Here is a 25,325-nt window from a genome sequence, read left to right as displayed (position 1 = left end):
TTGTGAGGAAACTGTTAACCTGGCTGCTTTCTAGATTTTACTCAGTCTTACATTCTCTTGGAGTATGCATGTATGGAGATACAAACCCAGGACATCTACAAATGAACATCATGATAGTTCAGAAGAGGAGACTATTAAATCCCATGTATTTTGTCTACAACAGTGATCACAAGCAGGGAGACCCTTCTGAAGAAAGACAATAGGGCAAGCATAGATGATATTTCTCCTTGATGTTAACTCAAATGACAGGAAGTTTAAAATGTATTTTCTTAAGAATAAATAAGGAAAAAATCATATGATGTCATCTTACTTCCTTGCAGTCATTAGTCCCCTTTGACTCAGCATATGACTGAAAGATGTTGCTTTTCTAAGCTCATAACCTACACATAAACTATTTGTTTCACACTAGTGTATATTATTCTTTTGTTTCCACTAGAGAGATTACTGAGCTGCTTGAAACTGCCCATTTCTTTTTTCCCCTTGAGCCAAATTTATGTATCATTCATCTACCACTTCTCTGTCCGAGTTTCCTAGAAGGTCTGCTGATAGTATTGTGGACAAACAGCATTTTTTCCTCTTTTGAATCCAGCTCAAATAAATTTATTATCATGCCACCTAAATCTTGTGATGGAAGTGAGTGCTCTGTCCCTACTCACCCTTTCCATGCTGCTCATGACTTGGTAGAAAACTGCCATTGGGTACTTATGCAGCATTTATAAATAATGCTGTCTTGCTTTCCCTAAACAGTGGTTTGAATAAAAGCCAATGTTTATTTTTATTTAAAAATTAAATAAAAACATCAGAAATCTCAGTCTTACATTTGAGTTAATGATCAAGGAACTTTTTTTTTTACGATATTCATTTTGCATTAGCTAACAGTAAAGATGTTTCCCTCAGACAGTTTATTCCTTGCTGAGGAGGGCAATAACCTCACCAAGGATAGGGTTTTATAGACTTTGTTTATGTTAGATTGCTACGTTGCTCTCTATGTGGGACAACATCATAAAATCATTTGTTAGGTGAGGGTAATTTACAAATCATCAGAAGCAACTAAATTACTCTAGCCTAATGAGTTGCCACTTACTGCCTGTGTAGGCTCTTTTTCTGCTGCGGCTGTGAAGTTGGCTTACATTAATGTGCATTAATTTTAGTTCACAAGTGCAATGATGAAAGAGGCCTAATGCTTCCAGTTATCATGGCTCAGCAGTGAGTGGTAACTCACTAAGTCACAGCTAACTCCATTGCATGTACATTTTGGCCTGGACCTGGTGCAAAATACAAAGCATGGCATTTTGCCAGAAAAATGTCATACCAATGCTTCGATATCAGCAATGACAACCCACTCCTCCTGGGATAGTGTTAAAGCTGTTGATTTTTAGCCATACAGACTGAAACGTGTGAAATCATTTATCTCTGAGACACTATCTCACTCCTTCTGTAGACAGCAGAGGTTCTGTAGTTGGATTACCCTCTTTAAAGAAGAAGGGAATTGTTGACAGGATGTTCAGTGCAAGGGCATAAAGACTCAGGATCCTGTTATCTCAACTTGGCTCCAATTTGTCAGAATTTGGCAACTTTTTGAAGAAAAGACATCTGTTTGAGAGTTTTCTTGGAAAGAGCTGAGGGGTTTTTTGCTAATTGATGAAAGAGATACATGAATTGTTATGGGACTGGTTATTCTAATGGTGATGAAATTTTATTTTATTATTTATTGAAGTCAAGATAAAAATCAGGAAAGCCAGTTGGCCAGAGCTTTGTTACAGTGACTTTATCCAAAGGGAGACTTGATGTAGTGGAAGTAGTGTAGAAACTAAAGTGGATCTGACTGAACCACCCTGCTCTCCAGTGCTCTTGGGAGAAAAGGTCTCCTATTCCAGTGCAGAACCTAGATACACAGATCTGTGAACAAAAGGACTGCACCAGTTCCAGGCTGCTTAAATTGCTGTGGAATGACAAAGTTCAAATAACCTTGTGTAACGCTGTGATTGGACCTTCATTAACATGTACTGCCTGGCTGTGTAATACAAGCCAATTACAAGTTAACATAACTCTGAGCTATTCCTTTCCAGCCCCGACCTCAGCTCACAGAATCTTCCCAACTCATCTTTTTCTGTTTTTTGTTTCTCTTTAGTATTTTGCTTTACTTCTTTCCTATTTTTCAGTTCTCTTGGCACACTGAAAAGAAGGAAATAACAATAAAATGTTGTGGAACAAGATTTACTGCCTCCCCATTATCTTGTGTTCTGCTGGTAGTTTCTTGCACTGCATATATCCTACAGTTGCAATTCTACAGTTTAGGTGGTAGAAATTCCAGGCAGCAACTGATATTCATCGGGGATTTATAAAGTGTCTACAAATGCATCTAATGCTAATTAAATCTAAAGATTAAAATACTAGAATAATATCTCGTATGACTGAAGAAGCAAGAGCCCCGGGGATCTGAAAAATATGTTTTATAAGTTTTTGTTTATTGAAAAAAAAAGATACTTGGAGCAGCAGCCTTCAGCCTGTGCCTTGAGAGGTGATGCATAGCTTTGTGGTAACAGAGGGACTTCCAGAACATTTCCACTGTATTTTAGCAGAGGGGCAAGGATTTTATGTTTTCTCAATTTCTACATTCTCTTTATTTAGCCTTTCTGTGCATTTTGCTGTTTTTAATCGGTACTAAACTGGCAAGCTGTACTGGATAAATTATTAATCACAGGCTATGAGAAAAATTTAATACTGAAAAGGAAAGGATAATACTTTCAAGTGTGAAATAGTCTGGATGTGGGGTTTGGAGCTGAGAAGAGATGTGGTCTCAAATCCTGTGCTGAGTGAAAGAGGATCTGGTCACCACAGACAGATACCGTCACAAGACATTTTTTCCTTCTCATTCTTAGGAAAATACCTTTCAAAGGTCTTCTTATCTGACCTCAATAGAGAAGGGCCTTTTACAAATTAAAAAAAAAAAAAATCACAGATTTTATGCTGGTTTTGGGTTAAACTTTGGTAACATTCTTTTTATTTTTTATTTTTTTTGGCTATAGGAGGAATGGGGAATTACATCTTAGCCAATAAGATCTTAAAGTTTAAATATGTTCATTCTTTTGCCACTGGTGTTATCTTGTATGCTATAACTTTTGTTTCTTGTCCAGCAAAGCAGGGTTGTGTGATTCATTACTTTAGGGAGAAAAAGAATTAGCTCTTTTATGTCAAAACTCAAAGGGAAATTTGTGTTTTGCATGTAGCAGTGTAAAGACATCTTCAACTTTTTTCATTCTTGGCACAGTTCTATTGCTTTCGTTCTGTGTATCAGGACTGTGTCTTCACAGTTTGTTCACAAAGAAGGCCTAAGCTTCTCCAACATTTTATATTTATCTTCAACATTCAGGACTGAAAAACCTGAACAGAGTGATAACAATGGAGTTTAAAGCTTTGGCACTTTTGATAAGACTTGCCAAAGAAGAAAGGCTGGTGAATCCAGGGCTGGGAAATGTGACCTGATGAGATCCTAGCAGGGGTGTCTGCCCCAAGCTTTCTTCCAGCCTACACTTGGAATTCTGCAACTTCCCTACACACCTGCCCCATGTCCTTGTGTTTTGAGTAACTCCATTTATTTCTTTCGGATTTCTGTCAGCAGTTTAGGCCTCAGGTAAATTCTCTAATTGTCTATTAAGTCGATATTTATTTAAATTCTAGAGGACAAAACTTTAGATTCTAAATTTTTCTGAGTATGTATTCTTTAGAAGAGGTCTCGGATGTCTTCATAACTTCATCTATGATCTCTTGAACAGTGTGTGCTGCTAAGAATATCAGCTTGGTAATAATTATTGACTTTTTGAGGTGAAATATGTAAAAGAAAATAAGTTTATTTTTCCTAAAAAGACACCTTGAAATATTATATTAATGAAATTCTGATCTTATTCTGCAGTCCGAATTTTGTATTTAATCTTTTTATGCTCTGTGCAAGTAAGTGAAATTCTCTTCTGTTCTTTTACATTAAAAGGAGTTGGTGGATTGCAGACTATATAATAGAATAACAGGTCTTAAGAGTAAACTATCTGTGTATATGAACATTTCAGCAAGCAAATTTCAGTATTCTAGCATTTTTCTGAGTAAGCTCTTAAGGCTTCTGTGCTGTGGAATGCAAAATATTGCACTCACACTCATTCCCTTGTTTGTATGTGGTAAAAATTGTGATACTAAACTTCTGATGCCTCATACACATTGGGAGGAGGAGACTATACCTGTTGTAAGTGAACAAAAATAATTTTATTTGAGAGAAGGTGTTGGGATTTTTGATGTAGTACTTATGCTTCCAGAAAGTAAGTTGGATTTATACTGTCTTTAAAAAAATAAGTTCTGCTTTATAATTAATTTAAGTGATGCATTTTTATGCTTCTTTTATCAAGCACTTTCCTCTTACCAGCACATTTGCTTTGTAGAGTCAACACACTTGCTGATTATTTTTTATTTTTACATTTCCAAAATGAATAACATTGTCTTTTGTAAGGCTAAAGGGAAAGAGGATTATGTATTAGTTAGGAAGGACTCTTTGGAGATGGACATGTACGCATTTTATATTGTATGTGAGCATTGTCGTCTATACAAATGTATTAAATATAGATAGATAGATAGAGATATATTAACATAGTCAGAGCATAGCATATTAAAAATTGTGTTCCCCATTGATTTAGCTATATTTTGCTATTGGCTCAGGTAATGTTATTTACACTGTAGTGTTATGACTGTTCCTGGAAATATGGGAAATATTTCATTCTCATTAGCTGTACCTACTTTTTGCCATGTATATCCTCTTTTGCTCTCCAAACCGTAACCAAAATACAATTCAAATCCCGCTGATTTTTCTGAACAGTCTGAATATGCAGCTTGCACAGTTTAGTTATTTCCAGAGCACCATTAAGTGGAAATCAAAACCCATAACAAGATGTAGTACAGGAGGCTGCATAACACACTTCAGGACACCTGCCTTGACACTGCACTGTGCAATCTTACCCTGCATTTTAGTACATTAAGAGGGTGCTTTCAAGTGCAATCTTAAATTGTTGTGTTAAATTTTATTGATATCTGGCCTTATCCGTTAAAGATTAGCCAGATTGGAATTGAAGATGTGAAATTGCAAATACCTGCAACACTGATACAGAGCAAAACATTGGCAGCATTTTCAACCATATTCAAATATCCCTAAAGTATACAACACCTTTGGAGATGTCAGGCAGACTCTATGTTTGAAAAATGATAAAAGTCCTCTTTTCAGTTTTAAAAATAGTTGTTTCTTTAAACTGTATAAGTACTTTTAAGCTTATGCTTCTGTCAGTCAACAAAATGCAAAGGATTAACATTTTCAGCTGAAACACTGCAGTGGGAATAGGAAATAGATCTTTGAAAAGACTGGTTGTTGCAATCAATACTCAAGCAGTTTAGGTGATAGGTACCCACTATCTAATTGATATAAATGTTTTTTTTTTTTGTTTTATATTGTGTTTTGTTAATTCCTTTCCTTCCTGTCTGTGAAAGTACTGGTCAAAGCAGTCCACTGGGGACATGTCCACTGTTTGTGCAATCTCCATGACTGATATGGATGTAATGAGGCTTTTTTCCTATTTCATAGTTCTTGCAGTCATTCCCCTGACCATGGGCTCAATGAGCACATTCAGACTCCTTATGAAAAAGAGTTCTGCCAGCTGAATGGCAGGAAGCTTATGAGTTTGTTTGCTGGGCTTCTCTGGATGTATAAACCAGTTGCTGCAGCTGTAAAAATGATATGACTGGTGCAGTAGTGATTTTCTGCACTGAAGGTGGATGCTGACAGGAGTTATGTACTGCAGATATTTTAGTGAACTCAGAAAAGACCATGCTGTAATACAACACTCCCAAACACGGAAGTCTGTGATTCTGATTTCTTCTAGCATGTGATTTTCTCTTCATCATTATCTTCTGTAGAATTATATCTGTGGGAAACCAGTTTCTATGACTGTGCTTTGCCTTGTAACAAGAAATTGTTTTCCCATGTAGAGCTTAATATATTTTTGATCTAAAGCGTACCTCAGTTTTCTGTATTTATTTGTTATATGCATTGGGGAAGAGCACAAGGGGCACAGAAAGATGGCACGTGTACCTGTGTCTGCAAAGGTTTGGATGGAACTGAAAATCTGTTGTACCAGTTAGCAACTACTTAAACAGCTGCCTAGCTGGGTTTCTTCTGATTCTAAGTGCTCTCTGTTATTGCTAACACTGGCAAGGGGAAACTCATGGTTTTTATTTAGTGATCACTAACTATTCTGTGATGGGTTTAAAAATGCCACAAGGGAGTATTAATAGCATTTCTCTGAAAAGTGTACATGCTTACTGAATTTGAAGAGAAATCCTCACTTATAAAGATCTTTTGCTCTTGTTCAGTGTTTGTCAGGTTCAACTCCAGCCATGGCTTCCCAGTGGAGGTTGGTTCCGACGCCAGCATCCTCCAGCTGAAGGAGGCAGTTGCCCAGCGACAGGGAGTTCCAGCCGACCAGCTGCGGGTGATTTTTGCAGGGAGGGAGCTCAGCAATGACTTGACACTGCAGGTAAGAATCCCTTGGTAGCTTCTGTCCTGGACTGCTGCCAGCTACACTGCCTCCGCCTCTAATGCTGCCAGTCTGATGTTCATGCCTCAGATCTAATGGAATAAATAGTGCCTGGGGATTCCTTGAACTTTACTCCACACTGCTTCATTAATTCTGACCTTCTTAATTATGCATTAAAACAGCAAGCAGGAAGGGTAGAGAAAGAGAGAGAATATGAGGGAGAGAGCACGAGAGAGAGCTGTGCTAGTGAATAAATGTTTACTGACTACAGAAGCAAACCATGCACAATTTCTGTATCTGTTCAATTTCTATCTTACTTATTCCATTTGAATCTTAATGAAGAAGGATGTGAATAAATTGCTCTAAATCAGGCTGCACAGTCATCATATTTGATAGAATTTGTAACCCAATTGTGACCCCTGGAGGATAGCTGCAGGGCTGCTGCTGCTCCATGTGCTGCTGTGTCTGCTCAGGTGTGTGCTGCTCAAGGGCTGGTTCCAGATCAGAAAGCACACAGAAGGGTACTCCAAACCACTGAACTCATAAACGTGTGAAGCTAAAAGAGGAGCAGAGAGCACAGAAGGGCAGCTATAAGTAGGTATCTGAATTTCAGCTTCTGAAGGTTAGCAAACTGTTCTCTTCAATTAATGCAAACGGTGGTTCACCTGTGGTGAGCAGTAGTAAGCATTGAAAGAGAGGTTCAAACTTGCTATTTGTTGTCTCTACCAGTGTAGCTGCAGTTGCTTTATAAATATTTTTTTTATCTTGTATGTGCATTTGGTAGTTCACTCCAATAGCGAAGGTTTAGCATAAGATTTAAGACAATTGGGGAACTTGGGGGAATCTACTGGTGTATCAGCTTAGTGAAATTGCTGTCCTTCTGCAGTGGTATCAAAGAGCTGCAGATGCAATCTGTAGTAGTGGAGGTGATTGTATAAAAGTTCCCTCACAGGCAAAACTATTCAGATTAATTGGCACTCATATCTCAGATGTATTGCTGTACTTAGAATGGCTGCTAAGCCCTGGTACAGAAAGTCACTGCTGTATTGATGACCTATCACTGTTTCTCCTTGGGTGTGATATTTATTGCTTTGCAAAGGGCTTTAGGGAGTTTCAGCGCAGAAAGGTATAGAAATGTGAGTAGTTGTCAGTCTCCAATGCGTCAGCTGTGAGAGTGTTGATGCGTACATGCATGACATAAACAGCACTGTGCTGCACTTAAATGTGAAAACACATATATGAAAGTGCAAGAATGAAAACAGTCATGCGAATTGTAGAAGTTGTCATTTCCCCCTTGCTAGATTTTGGTGTCTGAGTTGTTCTGTAAGAAGCTTCTGAATCACTTTGTTTTTCCTGGGAAGCTGTAGGTGTTGGTATTACTGCCATTTTATGTCAGCATGAAACACAGATTTCAACTCAGTTTGACCCTTGCAAACATGTTTGTTGTTGGCTATAACATATAGTCTGTTGCCTGGGTAAATTAAAGTTTCATTTTAGATATACAGACCTGGTGATTACTTAATTTCATTGAAATGTCAAAATTACCACCTGTAGTCAAGACTATTATTTAGTAAGCTGGATCTAGACTCATTGCTTTGATTCTTGGCTTCTAAAGCAGCTAGGAAGGTCAAAAGGTGTCACAGATGGTATAACCCATACTTCTGTGTTTAAGTGTCTTAAACATTGCAATGATTGATATCATCAGTGGTGTATCAACTATATTTTTATTCTTGATGTTTGATTAAATGTTTGATTAATTTGCTTCTGTGTTCACATTTTTTTCTGTATGTAAATTATTCTGGAAATTTATCATCACAAGAAGAACAGTTGAGTCTTTGAAGTGTTTGAATTTCTATCGTAGGCTCTTCAGGGTGTTTTTGTGTAAGAAACTGAATGCTAATAAAATTTGGGTGCTAGTGAAATACTAACTGCTGGCATTTATGTTGCCTCTGTAATTTCAGAGTTAATATCACATCTGAGCAAATGAACTAGCTCTTGTTTTCTAGACCTATGGATTTCTGAGCAGAACAAGAAAAATATAATATTAGTTTGTATTCAACTGATGCTTTAAAGTTATTTCATTTTATGATAACAGAATTTCTAGTAAGACCATTTTGTACTTCTTTTTTTTTTTTAAATTACTTTTGAACTTATTTACCCAAGATATTGTGGAATACTCTAGAGGTCAGGAAGGAGAACTGATGGTATTACAGATAATGAGATTATAGAGGACATGGGAAAAGGAATACTCTAGGATAGCAAAATTTACTGGTTTTCCAGCTCACAAAACAACTAGATTTAGCTTGAGAGCTACTTCAGGTTGTCATGTAGCTGATACAAAACATAACTGAGAATCTGGAGGTTGTGTTCATTTTCCTGTTTGGAGAGAAGGAAAAATCTTTCAGGTAGCTGAAATTTGTAGGGAAGAAATGAAGCTGGAATGGGCAGAAATTAAAGAGAAATTATTGCAAGAAAGAAAGTGCCGAGCCAAGATATTAAAAAAGTAATTTGATATCAACAACAATAAAAATATTGTGGGAAGGATAGAAGTGAAATATGTGTGGACACATTTAATCTGGTACTGCAGATAAGTATTTTGTCCTTGAAAAAAGGGGAGAAGATTAGACACTGATTCAACTGTCCACAGGGGAGATCAGTATCTAAACTAGTGACTAAGGGACTAAGGGACAAGTAGTGAAATTAGAGCCATGGTAAGGAAATATTGGTAATGACTGGATGAAGAATGAGACCTGCAAATTTGAATCTCATCACAAGGAATTAGAGCAACAACCTGCTTCCTAAAAGCATAGCAAAAGTTGTCACTTTAAGGGTGCTAAACATTCCGAAGAATGATGAAGAGCTCCCTACTGATTACAGTTCACTTTGGAATGAGTAGAAGTAATAATTAATATAGACCCAAATACAGGAATTCTTTTGGAAGGCTGTCATGAGTATGGGAGAATAGTGGTAAGATCTTCTTGGGGCAATAAGAGTGAAAGAAGAACAAAACCATAACAGAGTCACCAACAGGATAAACAGGAAGTGGCTGCATGTCATGGACTTTGCAGTGTCCTAACAGGAGGTGACTGCTTACACAATTGTTATTGCCTCCATGGCAAAATTAGTTAACAAAGCTTCTGGAAACAAAATATGCAATAGGTACACAGTTTTGCTCAATGAAAACAATTTGAAATTTGCTACTGCTAACAGCAGCAGTATTGTATTAGTACAGACTTCCCCTTTCTTGGAGAACTCAAAATCCCCTTGCGTGAGGAAGCTCTTTGCAACCATTTTACAAGAAAGATTCCCTGCCTTGCAGAGTTTACAGTGTAAATGCATGAAGCAGACAAATGGTATGATGGGTATCAGTAGCTTAGCTTGTCCAGTCAGTAGCAAAACAGGGATAGAATTGCGTCTTCTATTTCCCAGTCCTGTACCATTTCTTTTTGACAGTGTTTCCTCTAAGATGTAAATCCAGAAAGTACTGTTTTTCTGTTTCCTTGCAACAGAATGGGAATAAACATGTGATTAGTAGCAGGACTTGTTAGCTTTAGGGCAGTGCTCCTCTGAGACAGCTTTTCAGTCAGTGTTAGCTCGAATTTGGAGCATAGGCTCGAGGTTTGGAGCATAGGTTTCATGTGAATTTGATGTGGCTGCATCCATCCATATAGGTGCTTGCCTGAAGTAACTTATACATACATTCAGGAAACAAACAAACATTACTAAAATTTATTGTTAAAAACTGATTTGTGAGCTCACAACCATAACTAATAATGAGCATACTGGAATGGCACAACTGGAATAGCAACATCGAAGATACAGAGAATTGGTAGGGAGAAATGGTACTATTTTTTGTCAGGAGGGGTATTTGAATAATGGAAGATTTCATCGAAGGACCTTGTGTACCTAAATGTATGGCAACATTCTTACTCTCAAAGCACATCTCAATACAATAGAACTTCCAGCAGTTCTTGTATTTTTTAGTGAAGATTCAAAGAAGGAACCAGATGACACAGTGCAAAATGTGTCCCTAGCCAGCAAAACTCCTCCATATCTAGTTTTAAACAACTGAACACTAAGATTAGATTGGGTCTTTTGCAAACACAAGTACTACCTTGTGTTACAATCTCCATCATGGCTCGGCTACATAAACACAGATTTGGGAAGGGCTCTCCTCACGTGGGTGTGCCCTTCCAGCCTGCACAGTGGATTTTTTAGGTCAGGCACAGCATGCACAGAACTGGCCCCTTTCCTTTAACTTCTAAGGTTCATCTGCCACGGCCAAGTGAGCTTGGACAGTGACTGTGAAGTCCTCAGGACTAGAACTTATAGCACCCAGTTGGTATTCCCAGGAGGTCTCCCATCCAAGTATTAACCAAGCCTGACCCTGCTGAGCTTCCGAGAGCTGATGGGATCAGGCATTTAAATGCCTTGTGTTACAGTTTTATATATTAGGATACCAGATCACTCAGAGGAACGACTTTGATTTTCAGCAGTTTTGTGGGTTACCAAATACAACAGACAAAATTTACTTATTGAATGCTGTTTATAGAGATTCGCTCACAGGCATACTGACTGAATCAATCATCATATGTGAAATTCAAAGAGAGAAAATTATTTTATGTATGTGTTTAAATCAGTATTTTTGGTCAATATTTGATCGACTTCTGAGTCTTTTCTTCTTTGTAAAACTGGAAGAGATGTATATTGTACTTCTTGAAAGCAGGAAAAGCTAGCTGAATAATACTTAGGTATATTATAGTAACAAAGGAAATCTAGAGGTGCCACACCCGTGTTGCCAGATAATGTGGACTTGGCTAAATGAGAGGATAACAGTGCTTCCCACTCTTATTTCTTTTGATGGAAGCAGACTCACTGTGACAATAGAGAGCTGTTGAATAAATCTTTTCAAGACTTGTGATGCACCTTATGGTGTTATACTCCCATAATAAATAGAGAAAGTACTGTGTAGCCGTATTTAGTGTTATATTAAGACAGAGCTAGCTCAGGTCTACAGATTTTCTGTATCTGTTGAAGAGGATATATGCTGGCAGATCAAGAGCTAAATGCATTAATAGATTTGACCTTCAAGCCCGGCAACACATTTCCATTCTGCTTTTAATGCATTTCTTCTCTATCTTTTCTCTGCTAAGTTTTTTTCTGGAAGTAGAAGACTAGAAAAATATTTAACTATGGCTAAATGAGGGATAAATTATCTTCAAGTAGTTTATCAACTCTAAAATGTGAATGAGTCATGTTTGACGAGGTTGCACATTTTATTATGTCCCTGAACTTTGCTGGCTCCTCCTCAATTCTTCTGACATGTCTTAATATGTTTTAGTTGGCCGATAATTATTGAGGAATAAGTGTGGGGAACTTTCTGCAGTGTGCAGTCTGTACAAACTTGTATTTAATTTTTCAGTGTATTTAGATGAATTCTGTGTTGTCTGCTCAGTCTGGTTCATGGTTCCTTGTAATAAGGTTACTGGTGCCAGTATTCTTATAGGAGTTTTACTGACTCTTATTTCTGAATGACCTGTGCTGCCCCTTTAGATTAATTTCCAAATTTCTAAATATGAGTTTCTTTTGTTTCCTGCTTTACTGACAGTTTCAGTAAGTTTGCATGGAATTTGGTAAGTTGATAAAAAAGTCCTCTGGCAAGTCACTTTAGTTTTTCTCAAGACATATAGTGTTTCAGGATGAAATTATCTTGGAAATTGCATGTGTTAGGTGGGCTTTTGTTTTCTATCTACATACTTGCATTAGGCAGGCACTTGCATCCTTCTCCCCTGTCATGAGTATAACTCAATTCATATGTTTACAGTTCTGTCCATTTTATGATTTGGATACTTCTTTAGATTGCAGGAGAGAAAATGTGAAAGATAAAAACTTTAAAAAAACTGCAGTTGTTGAAGTGGTGGCAGTGAGTAATAACTTTTATGAATTTGTAAATCATGACAGTAGGAGAAAGGTCAGTCCACATCTTTCATTTACCACCTTTTTAAATTGCTTTGGTGAAAAAATGTTTAGCATACTGAACACAATTACCAAAAACTATAGTTGAATAAGCAGAATGTCATGAGTAGTAGGGATATTTCCTGCGTTCTTCCTTTTCCTCAAAAATAAAACGTGATATTTACTGTTTTGGTAGTGTACATTTATAAGGAAGGGTCCACAGACACGCTGTATTTCCTAATTCATAACTAAAATAGAACAATCCTTGACAGTTACTTGTATTGAGAATGTTGTGTCAGGCAAATAAAACTGTGAAGAAAGAATGGAAGCTTCAGTGTTTGAAATATATTTTAAATAGTAGGTAGCATACCAAATATACCTCCTCAATAGAAAGGTGGAATGTAGTTCCTTGTCATAATTTCTTTGCTTTAGCCTTAATTTACTTATTTAAATTTTTACAGCTCTGATTGTCTGAAATCTCATCTGTAATATGTCTATATTCTTAATTATCAAGGTCACACAGCTATTTAATAAACTGTTCTGGGGTCTCTTATTTTTTGTTTTTCAATCTTTCTCACTCATTGTAGTTGAAAATGTGGTAGGGAAACTTAAATGCTTCATATCTGGTTTCAGTTTTCATCATTGGTGAAAATACTCCATACTCTAGGAGAAGCAGCATAATTTTGTGAGACATAATTTTGAATGGGAAATGGGGTGGGGAGGTCAGGAGAAGAAATGAACAGAATAGAGTTGTTGCACTATGACAGCTAAGGCCCCATAAAAGTAAGTAAAACTTGTCATCCAAAAAAATAAAACACCAATACGGGCTTAAAGGGACAGAAGACAATTATTTTAGGAGTTATTGAAGCAAAAGTAGATATATAATTTTTTATGTATCCTTGGAGCAACCCTCAATGAATTTATAATTCATAGAAGCTTTCTTGTGAACTTTAGGAACCTGTTGAAGAAATGAATGTAAAATGTTTTAAAAAAAAATCAGTAATAAGGAGAAAATGGAGCAATACAATGTTCTCTCCTCATTTAGACTAAAAAAAGCAGAAAAAGTACCTGTTCCACAAATGAATCACTTTCCTCATATACAGAGCAGGTTGTAATTTCATTTATTTCACATAAAACGTTGGCTCCATTGATTTAGTGAAAATGGTGCCATTGCCTTTCCAGAGCCACCATTCTCCCTCTCATTCTCTATTCTGCACATTTTGCCTCTCACTAATTCTCTCCCTCTTCTCTCTCTGTTTTTCTCTTACAAACACACAAAATACTTACTGTCCTAGGGAAACTTCTCAGTTAGTGTAAAATGATACACCTTCGATCCATAGAGGTACAGATGTCATTCCCATTTCTGCTGAGTCCAGTTCACAGGGCTGAATGAACTCTGAATGAATCAGTCAGTGTTTTCCTCACTGTACTGCTTTTCTTATCATTAGTTTCCCAGTTGAAGCCACGTTTTCTGCTTCCATTTCTGCTTTTCCTAATCAATTCCAGTTCTTTTAAATCCAGTTCCCATCTAACATCTGTTGCCCATTGCAGTGTTAAACCAGTTTAGGAAACTAGCAGTTCTCTCTAATCTTTCCCTTTCCCAGCCTAAGAAACAATGGGGGGAAAGACAAAAGTAAGTTGCCTTGCAGATCTGCTCTACCTGCTAATCAGCAAACATTCCTGCTGCCTGTGGTTTCTGTCTCTTACTGGGTGATGTGCTTCCGTGCTGTCTGTTGGCCTCCTTGTTTTCATGTCTCCCTGTATTGAACCAAGAAGCTCACAGATGTGCAGGAGTCTGTAGGGCTATAGGGTAATGGAATAGCTACAGGTAGGGAAGAGGCCCTTGTGAGAAAATCTGGAGAGGTTCATCTCATCTCAGACAGCTGTGTTCCTGGCAGGAAAACAGCCAGGTCCTCCTGTCAGTTATTGGACTTCATGCATCTCTTTATATCAGTGTGACAATATATAAAAGGTCATCACCTTATTTTAAAATACACTCCTTATTTTTGAAAAGATGTAAATCTTGGCAATTTTTTGGGTTGATGAGGTTACACTTCTCATCAAGAGACATAAAAAACCCCTCAGCTGCTAGTTTTATGGTAGAATTAATTAAAAAAAAAGATACCAATAATGAAAGATTTTTGAACTTCAAAACCATTTCTAATACAGTTTTTCCATATTAACTATTTGACATAAAACAGCACGATGGAAACATTTAAAATTTTATTGTCGTATATTTGGTATGTGTAATATACCACAGCTCTGACATCGTGATTTGTTTCTTATATAGCTCATCCGAAATTATCCTATAAAATGTTTTTACTGTATTACTTGCCACCTTTAACATAGCAATCTGTTAATTTGTATCTTTCATGGTATGCAGCAAACTGTGACTACAAAACAAATAAATGCATGCAAGTGTATTTAAGTAAAAGGCAATAGTAGCTGCTTTCCTCTTTAACCAGTCTCAAATAACCTGCATTCCTGCCTTTTTTTCATTAGCCTAGATGGCAATTTGGGATCTTTGTTTATTTCTTATCTTATAGCAGTGTGTTTATTACTATAGTTTAAGCAGAGGTAATTTAAAGTGTCAGAGCTTCAGGAAAGGAAGAATTGATCCAATTTTAAAACATCTTAATGTTTCTACTTTTAGAACTTTGTAGCAAAAATGTTTCAATGACCATCAATGACAGTAAATAAATTAAAATGACCAGTTGAATATACATAATTTGAAATATTCTTTATAAAAGTGTTCCCTTCTGTACAAATAATGAAAACTCTGCCTTTTTATTCTGAAATTATTAAGATACTCAGCTTCATAATACTCTTGTAATTTTTGTTTCTGGTCACAAAGTAGTAGTTGAAACTTGTGTTAGTTTTCTAAAAATAATTATATAATTTATTGTGCTGTCACAATGACAAATATAGAAACTGAAAAAGTGGTACAACAACACAGCACAATAACAAGGGGAAGAAATAATACACATAGAAATATATGCTATGCTGATGTAAACATTTCCAGACTGAGAAACAGAATTCTAGAAGGATTGTGGGATTTTCAGATAAAAAAGTTTGCAGGTAGACCTGAAGGGTTTGACAGAGAGGGTTCTGCTTAATTATATGACGTGTACTAAATGTGAGGAGATTACCTGAGCAACCAATGGAAAAATTATTTTATGGCAGTGTTCATGACATGTCTGACATTGCCTTACCAGGCAGGAAATAGGCAAGAGATAAGGTGAAAGTTGAAATATATTACAGATAACTGCAAAAGCGGGGAAAACCAAGGGACTGAATTGCAAAAGTATATAAATTGACAGCAACCACTGGTAAGCCCGTATTTAAAAAAAACCCCAACAACATAGAAATAAAAACAAAAACAAAAACTCCAAACAGTAAATAGGGGAATAGGTGTGGAGAATATAAAGAACTGCATTCAAGGTCTGACATCTAAAAAAGCAGAGATGAAGATGTTATCACCCTCAAAAGAGGTGTGGTTACATTAAAGAAATCTACCTGAAGTGGTAGACCCATTTAGTGGGTCATCAGAGTCAAGGAATTCTTTAAGTCTACCATCAGATAAGATTAAAGACTTCTATCTTACAAAATGTTACTATTTAAAAAAAAAAAGAGACTAGAAATTTATTCAGTGCATTTTTAAACAAATAAAAATCCAAACTGAAGAGCAGCAATCCTTGCAACTCTACTGTCTGGGAAACCAATTTAGGAAATGCTCCAGCTCATTTACTTGACTTGAGCTATGCAGTGAATGCATTACCTACAACAATAAATTGAAACAAAATATTAAACTTACTCAGCATACTCAATATTTATTATCATTTTTATTGAAGGCAGATACTGGGAATTGTTAGCCCATAATCTAACAAGGCAACTGAAGAGTTATGTAGTGCAGAAGTGCATGCAATTCTAAATATATTACAGGAAACAAGATTTGGGGAGGTGAACCGGTAACCATTGATTTGGTGGGATATATTTTCAACCAGAAATGTTGGCCATATAAGCACTATTCAGCCAAGTAAGCATTTAGCCTTATGAATTAGAGCTATGAGTTCTAATTCTGATTTCAGAAGAGTGGAGAAACTGGATGCAGTAACACATCACAGTATTAGTACCTACACTATATTCCTGCAATGATTTGTGCACTTGCTTTTCAGAGGACCATTCTGTAAATGCCATCCTTTATCACTGCAGAGGTAATAAAAGCAGCATCCCCAGAAGTGTACCTTTCCAATGGAATTCATTGCTGATCTCATCTATTTAAGTGAATGCAAATGAAAGCTCTCTCTCCTGTTTCTCTGAAGGATTGATGCATTTCTGACCCGTGAGCACTGCACAGTGTCAGTCTCCAGAAACAAATGGAGGAAGATTACCACAGAATGGGTTCATGCCTCAAGTAGCCACAGGATTGAATCTCCTTGTGTCTCTGCTTGTATATGTGTCAGTCATAAAGCAATCTGTGAATTACTTATCTTCTGACATAATTCAAATCTCTCAGAAAAGTTATTTTTCTATTAAAAAGAAGGATTGACTTTGAAAAGCCCCTGCTGGCTATAGGAAGTATTGGAAAAAAAGCTATCAATAAATAAATGAAGCACAGAACTGGAGAGAGAGTTTGCTTTGTTCACATTTATGGAAACTTTCATAAGTTCCATTGTTTCACTGATTTAGAAACATTTTACTTCCATTGTGAGGTAATTTACTGTGATGTATTTTGTATTTATAGGTAAAACTAAAAATTGAATTTTTCTAGCAGCAGAGAGCAGTAACAGCCCTGCAGGATATGCACTAGCTCACAGTTAGGCCAGTACCTGCAGGTTTAAAGTTGCACTGTACTGGACACTATTAGTCAACACTGGGATTTCTAGGGCTGCTTATATGAGGGAAGTTGCACCGGAGTTCAGAAGAAAGAGTATTTGAGAGAGAAATAACCTTTCCTAAAATGAGAGAAGGATGATGTTTTCTCTGGAGCCTTGTTTTGCCACTGCCCACTTTGAAATCTCTTTGTGGTAGCTTTGTTTGATCCTTTCTGAAATGTCAGCATGCCAATGCCTTTTTAAAAGGTGCATACCAGGGAGAGCATACAAGGTCTTGTTGTTGAAGAATTGTGTGTCATGTCCTGACTTCATTTCACTACAGAGAGGAGGCTGAAATATGTTTTTTAATGTCCTTGTAACTCAGTTATCTTCATAGTTCTGTAACTTCATGTTGTTTTGAAAGGGACTGCTTCCATTTTCTCAAGGATAATGGTATTTAGAGACATGACTTATCTGACTATGTTAGGCTAGAAGCTTCCTGCATGAGTCAGAGGCAAAGCTTTTATATTTATACAAATTAATTTTTGACCATTTTTCACTGTAACAGTAATTTACATCCATGTGATTTGATTATAGCAGAGTGCAGTAATTAACTCCCAGCCTTTCATCCTAGAATGTGGACTGCCCACTTGAGGTGCTACAACGTGCTGCTGTGAGTCCGAATGACTTACAGTGCGATCTGCCAAAAGTGCTGCTTTTGAATTTTAGTGCCCTGTTACATGGACTATATGAGAAGTTCTTTGTTGTGTAGACAAGGTACATCGACTGTGTAAGAAAAAGTACTCTCTCTGGACACTCTGCTTATTCACTTCTCATTCAAACCTTTGTTGTTGATGTTGTTTTTCTCAACTGTGTTTGCTATAGTCAAGATTTCCCCTGATGCAGAGTTCAGGCTGATGATCGAAGGTCTCACAGACCAGTGTTCCTATCCTGCAGCTGAATGAGGAAAAACCAAACTTGCAATTTTTGTTATCAAACTTCCATTTAGATGTGTGGGCTTTGATGTTTTTTTTGTTTTATACTTTATGTCTTCTGTACTTTTTTATGCTTTTATGTAAGATAGGTCATATACTGCTTGTTAAGCAATTTTTGTGTTTTAAACTTGAGTCTTTGCAGGACTGTGTTATATTTTTTCTCCTGCCTACGGCAGCCTCCTTTTTCGGTTCAGTAGGAAGATGTGTATTTTGTCGTATATTACGTCAGTGAATAATAGAAAAAACTTGATTCCATTTAATTTTCAGCTCTTGGTTTGCAAACAATAAAACTGGAAAGCAAAGGTGTATGTTCACGATAATCGCAACATCGAGATGACCATGGGGTGGCCCTGCCTTGGTCAGAGGTCCCTTCCAACCTTAGCCATTCTGATAAGCATTTGTGAAACTTAACATAGATTTGAAACATAGAATTGCTTGAAATTACTTTTGAAAAGTACAAAACAAACAAACGCTTGCCATTGCAAAAATACCCTAAAACACTCACTGTTGTTCATTTTAGGATTCAAAGTTACATTTGGACTGTCATAGTTTATAACTGATTCTGCTTAATTACATTCTATATTTCCCATCTGCCCTAACCCATAAATATGAATGATTTTCACAGAAAAATAACTGTGGAAATAATTAGGGTTTTTTGTACAATAAGAAAACTGAAAATATCTTATTACATAGCAAAACAGAAAATACATTGATACAGTATTGTATGATTTTATGTTGCAATTTAATTGCAGCTGCAGATGTGATTGGTTTCAGCTGCATATAACTATTAAAGGTGGTAACCCTTTATAGAATTCTTTAGAATATTAATTTTTGCTGGTGTTTTTATTCACAGTAAGTATATGTCATAACTGCATCTCTTAAGTATTCTTCAAATTTTGAATAACATGAGGATTGGCATCTGTGTTGACAGAATTCTTTCCAAAATGGCTAAATGTGTGGTTCAAGTAGTATATTTCATATTGTTTTTCATAAAATATTCTAGTTTTGTTTTAAGGCTTTTTATGTATTACAGCTTCTAATAATATCAAGCTTAATTTTTTCAATTTCTTTTCATGTTTCAGATACTAATGGTGTTCCTAAATAACTTCTCTTCAGTGTTTGTTCCCTTTTCAATCAATAGAAGAAAGACAGGAATCAAAAAAGTAAATATTATTCAGACTTCAATCCCCAGGCCCAGCAAGACAAAACATGAGTTAGATTTTCAACAAGCTAACAAATGCTCTTGTTCTTTTAAGCAGATAACTAAATAGAAGAATTAAATATAGATTAAGGTTATTTTACTGCATTTATACTGGAGATATTTTGACCCACTTTAATGGAGTTTGTTCTGAAAAATTCCTGCACTAAATTGTGGCCTGTGGAGCTCGTATTGCCTCTTTTCTCTGGGCCCTCATTCCACAGGCTTGCTTTGGCAGATGGTTTAAATCTCTCCTGTTCTTCTTTCCACTTCAACCTGATCAGTCAATACTTTCTGTTCTTATGCCCTCACTGTTCTGGTCCCTGCAGTATGTAGATTTCTGCCAAATATTGTACCAGTTTGCCACAATGAATATGTTTATGCTATATAATTATGAAGTTACATACTTTTTGATTCAGCATAAGTTACCCCTCATTAGTCAGTCCTTAGAAAGTACATATAATTTTTTTAGTTTAAGTGCTAAATGTCTTTCTGTAACAGTGTTGGCTATTGTGTGTGTGTCATAATGTGGTTATTTAGTCAGTGAGTTCTTATAGCAGGCATTAACACTGATTAGTATCAATTACTTCTTAATTATTAGCAAATGTCAGGGAATAGAAAACACATTCTAACGCATGCAAAAATGCTATTATGCAAAGCATGTACAACTTCCAAATATACTTAAGCAAAAAGTCTTTTGGCAGTATATCTGGTTATTTTCGTAATGAGTTTCCCTATCTTACAGGATTCTGGCATTACATACCGACTTCTACAGTTTAGAAGCTGTGCAATATCTTGCAGGTTGGCACACACTCAGGTACCTTGCTGATTTCAAGGACTAGCACTCCTTATTTACAATATGAGTCCAATATCCAGAGGATGTCACTTGGCATCTTCACATGTTGAGAACATAGAGCAACATCCTGCTTTTTCCCGAACTGTTAGGGCTCTCTCAATGAACAAACAGCTTAATGATGTCTACAGCTACCAGCTGAGTATTCTATGTTAGGTGAGAGGATAAAGGCAACTCTGTCCTGTGCCCAAGGTACACAGATATGAGCTCCAGGAAGGCTGCCAATGAATAAACTTCAGCTTCAGAAACAGCAGATGAAGAAACAGCCACTGGAATATTGCCAGTCTACTTTCCATAGTCTTCCAATTTAAATTGTCCTGTTTTGTTCTTCACCTTTATTCTATAGTTCAGAGTATTCCATCTAGAATTAATTTCTTCTTTCCTTGAGCCAAATAAAGCCAAGTCACACATGATCTAGTTTGTGAGTTTCAAGAGTTCTCTCTGGACTTTAACTACAGCTATTAGTAATGAAATGTTTTGTTCCTTCTTCCCCAATTGTCTCAAAAGAATTTAAACTTGAAAAGTAGAATTAATCAATTGCCTGCAAAACTGAAAAAAAAATCTATGTTTTTGCTTCCCATGAAGAGTTATGATAGGAGATAGGGTGATATTGAGGCCACTTGTTGAGCCACCTATATGACAGTATCATCATTGTTAAATGGAGTTTCTTCTCACTCTACAGTATTTGCTTTATTGCACTAACAGTTCTTCTCTAAATATTATTTCATTATTTCAGTGTGTTATTGTGATTTTATGAATTATGGAGATGCTACTTTGCTTTGCTTTACTGAGTGCTTAAATTCACGGTAGTTGACTTTTTCTCTGTGTTTTTTTTTTCATTAAGATAATCATACTAATTTTAATGTGCTTCCAAGCTGCTCTAACACACAGCACAAATTCCATTTTCCATCAGAATTATATATTATTGAGTCCATTATCCATCAGTTTCATTATCTATCTATTTGTGCTGGGTTTGGCCCAGGTAGAATTAATTTTCTCCAGAGTGACTAGTATGGCGCTTATTTCAGATTTGTGTTTTATTTCAGATTTGTGCAGATTTCAGGGTTGATGATATAGAGATGTGTTTGTTATTGCTGAGCAGGGCTCAGAGAGCCAAGGCCTTATCTGCTTTTTGTACTGCCATGCTGGCAAGGAGGGATGGGGGTGCCCGGGAAGTTGGGAGGGGACACAGCCAGTACAGGTGACCCAAACTAACCAAAGGGATATTTCATACCATAAGAAATAATGCTCAGTAGATAAAGTGGGGGAAGAAGGAAGAAGGGGAGAATGTTTGGACTGATGGCATTTGTCTTCCCAAGTCACTGTTACATGTGATGGGGCCCTGCTCTCCTGGAGGTGGCTGAACACCTGCCCATGGGAACAGGAATCAATTCCTTGGTTTGCTTTGCTTGTGTGCATGGCTTTGGCTTTCGCTGTTAAACTGTCTTTGTCTCACCCCATGAGTTCTCCAGCTTTTACCCTTTGGATTCTCTTCCTGATGCCGCTGGTGGGAGAATGACTGCGTAGGCATTGGCTGCTGGCTGGAGTTAAACCACAACACTATTCTCTGTCATTTCATTGATGGGCCTGCAATGAGTGCTTTTTGCTATTACATGAGAGTCAAGGACTTGGTTCTTATTCTTGTCTTGTTCCCTGAAGGAGTAAGTCCCTGGAACTCTGCACAAAGAAGAGTAAAACATTTTACCTCATTTCCCATCCATTCTGTATGCTCTTAGGAAGCCATTTTGACGAAGTCTTAGGAATATGATTTCATATTCTCCATACTGAAGGATGAAAGTTTGTTTGGCATGTGAATTGGTAAAAGCAGGGTTTAATGACAGATTGCTCCAGAACATCCATATGAAAGCCTTTCATATGGGCTAGAGATTGCAGAGTGGTGGCAAGGCTCCTGTGAGTGTAGTGTTGCTTTACTAAGGAGGAACCCTTTTCTGCCTTTACAGCTATTCCCATTCAAGTTATATGGCACCATCGTCTGTTGTCTGTGACATTTTAAATGTCAGTTACTTTGAAAGTCTCACATATCCCTAGCATTATGAACAATGTCAACACACAGTTTAACTCCTGTTGCTTCATCAACAAACTCTTTAAATAAACAAACTTTTAGGGATCAGTTCTTGCATTGCTGTCTAAAATGGCTATCATCCAAATACATATTCCTTAATATGGTTATTCTGCCTAACTTTCTTTCATCCATCAGATATGCCCTTCCCTGTCTCTTTCCAAAAATCTTTCTGCTTCATTGGCAGGTCTTCATATGAGTATCTTACAAAGGTACTACACAATAGCTTCTGCTGAGAGAAAAAAAAGTGATTGGAGTTCCATTAAAACAATGAGTCATTTTTTAGAAGTTTACAGGTGGTGACCTTGTGCATTAGTAGGACCCCTGTCTGAGAAGGAAGATGGGTTTGTGCTCTGAACTTGTAAAAGCCTCACTTCTGAAATAAACAGCAGATACACCGCATCAATTTAGTGTATGCTAAAGATGTGAAATTTGTTGGACCTTAGACCAGTCTATCAAAGTGAAGATTTGAAGTAGAGATTTTTTAATTATTATATAGTTAGTTTTATGGTTCAGTTATTTTGAACTTTTTGATCATTAATGTCCATCTGGGATGTCAATCTGGGAGTAATTTTCCAGAACTCATGTCTGCTGCTTTGCTTTTCCATCAACAGAAAGGGTCAGTTTACTGTTTAATTTTTCCTTTTAAAGGAATTTTTGTTTCTGTAGAGATTTTGATAAACCTGTTTCTCAGGTGCCTTCTCTGCTAGTGCTCTACTCAGTGTAAAGAGTGATTATGCTACTGCCAGCTGACCAAGGCATTTTTGGTATCTAAATCCTTGCCTCTATGTTAAAAAGCTAAGAGGCCACCTTCTTCCCTGACCCTCTATTTTCATTTTTCAGGTGCAGGAAGTGGAGGGCTTTAGGAATTAGAATACTTTTGCAGTCTCCAGTCAGGAAAGGTATGATTAATAGGAGGGATGTTTCCACTAGGTAAATCCATATTTTCATTGTAGTGTGTCTCCATGTCTTCCCCTTTCACAGAGCTTTGCTGTTCTGCATTGCTTAATGTGGTGGCAGCTTCCCCACTTCTGATGAAGTCTATTAGCTGCTGTATCTGGATACCTTCTATACATGGAGAATTTATCATTTTTTCCTAAGATCATTTAAGAATTTGCTTGGAGGCTCCTCTACTGTGCTTTTCCTGCCTTGCCCTGGTAATAAAAGCACCAGTCATGCTGACTAGTCCTTACATTGTTAATGTACCAGACATTTGAATCTATGGTTATGACTTACAGCAGGATGGTAGGAGAAAGCCATTGCTCCTAGGTGATCTTTCACATTATTTCCCCCCTTTCCCCCTCCCCTGTTTTGTTTTTCAGGACAGGGTCTGTATTACAGTGCCCTTTAGAACCCCAGAGTGTTATCTGAATTTCAGTTAAGTTGGAAATTAACTGCCAGAAGAATCCCTTTCTGTAAGTTTTCTTCTGTTCACATCTCTAATCAAGAGGGTTCCAAAAGAAGCGCTTTCACCATGGATGACAGTTTCCTGTCTAAGTGTCTAAAAAAATAGTTATAAAGCCACAAAGATTGGTCTGTTTCTGGCTACCATACCTCCTTGTGTGGCATTTAAGCAGAAGTCTGACAATTTGTTTCAGAGAATCACTTTTCCTAGAGCTGCAGAGCTGCTACTGGGATCTTCACACTCAGGGAAGTCTAAAGCAAAGAAAGACTGCAGCATACACTACCCTTTTATTTCAGTGAAAACTGCACACAGAGGGCAGACCCAGCAAGTATTGTTAAAGAAAAGGATGTGTAGAGTAAGTAAGAATGCACTCAAAACCCGAAAAAAGTCATACAATACAAGTGAAAACACAACCTTCCTTTATTATTTTTCTTGGGCCAGAAAAACTGTGTGACTCTGAACCACTTCACCTTAACAGTAACACAAATCTTTTCATGTTCAAATTTCACATTTAAGTAATTCTTTCTTTTTTTTTTTCCTATGGTGGATTTCTTTAGGAGAGGAGACCTTAAAGTTATGCAGCCTGTTTTTCTCATGGAGTGTTTTTTCATTCAAGTGAGCAGCATCTGAATATTTCTTATTCTAAATTATGTTTTATTATTATTATTGCTTGAATAATTTCAGCATCTAAAGTTGTGATTTCCAAGGGAAAAATGAACAGGTCAAAAGGACCATTTACTGTTGGGGAAAAAAAAAGTATCAATGAACAATTTCCAAAGGAACCTATCTCTATCAGAAATTAAAAAAACAAAATAAAACAATCCTTAGTATTTTTTCTTTACAGGTCATCGTCTGCAGCAGAAAAAAAAATTAGGAATTCTTTTCTCTCATGAGAAGTATCTATTCCTACAGATGTAAAGTGTGAGCTCTTATAGTCGTTCAGGAAAAAAAAGAATGTTTGATTATGCAGTAATCCTATTTTCATCGATAAGTTATTTTGTTGTATGTACTACCTCAATGAAAGCTGCTCAGTTGAGTACTTGTTTTCAGTTAGGAAAATAAAATTAGATTGTTTCTTTTTTTTATGGTGCTATAAACGCACACACAATGTAAAAACAAAATTCGGCCATGCTTTCTTGCTCTTCCTGAGCTGAATTTTATACATTAAATTCCTGACTCTACTCTGGATGGATTAGTTTTGAGACATGCTGGTAAATGTAAAATATTTTCTTTTATTGTATTATTGCATGAAAAATTCACCAGTTGGGGTAAATTTTAATGATACTGTGAAGTGAACAATGTAATGGACTTAACAGAACAGAAACAATTGAGTATACATTTGACAAAAGTGAGGCTTTAAGTGTCAGATAGCAAGAAATTCCTGTTGGAAGTGTTGCCCCGTTGCTCACCTATGAGCTGCTAGGGTGGTGCAAAATCACGGACCTAAATTTTAAGGTTC

At 36.8% G+C, this 25,325-nt stretch overlaps 1 protein-coding gene across 2 annotated transcripts in view; it reads left to right on the top strand.

The window, feature by feature from the left end:
* Positions 1-25,325, top strand: part of PRKN (parkin RBR E3 ubiquitin protein ligase) — a 721,348-nt gene that overhangs the window by 125,579 nt on the left and 570,444 nt on the right. For both annotated transcript variants that reach the window (XM_071549419.1, XM_071549418.1), the window contains exon 2: positions 6,403-6,566. In XM_071549419.1, coding sequence (XP_071405520.1) covers positions 6,403-6,566 — 164 coding nt within the window. The remainder of the gene's footprint in view (positions 1-6,402; positions 6,567-25,325) is intronic.

Source organism: Pithys albifrons, chromosome 2 (assembly GCF_047495875.1).
Source record: "Pithys albifrons albifrons isolate INPA30051 chromosome 2, PitAlb_v1, whole genome shotgun sequence".
NCBI classification, from domain to species: domain Eukaryota; kingdom Metazoa; phylum Chordata; class Aves; order Passeriformes; family Thamnophilidae; genus Pithys; species Pithys albifrons.
Note: the sequence above shows the minus strand (reverse complement) of the source record. Positions and strands in the feature narration are given on the sequence as shown.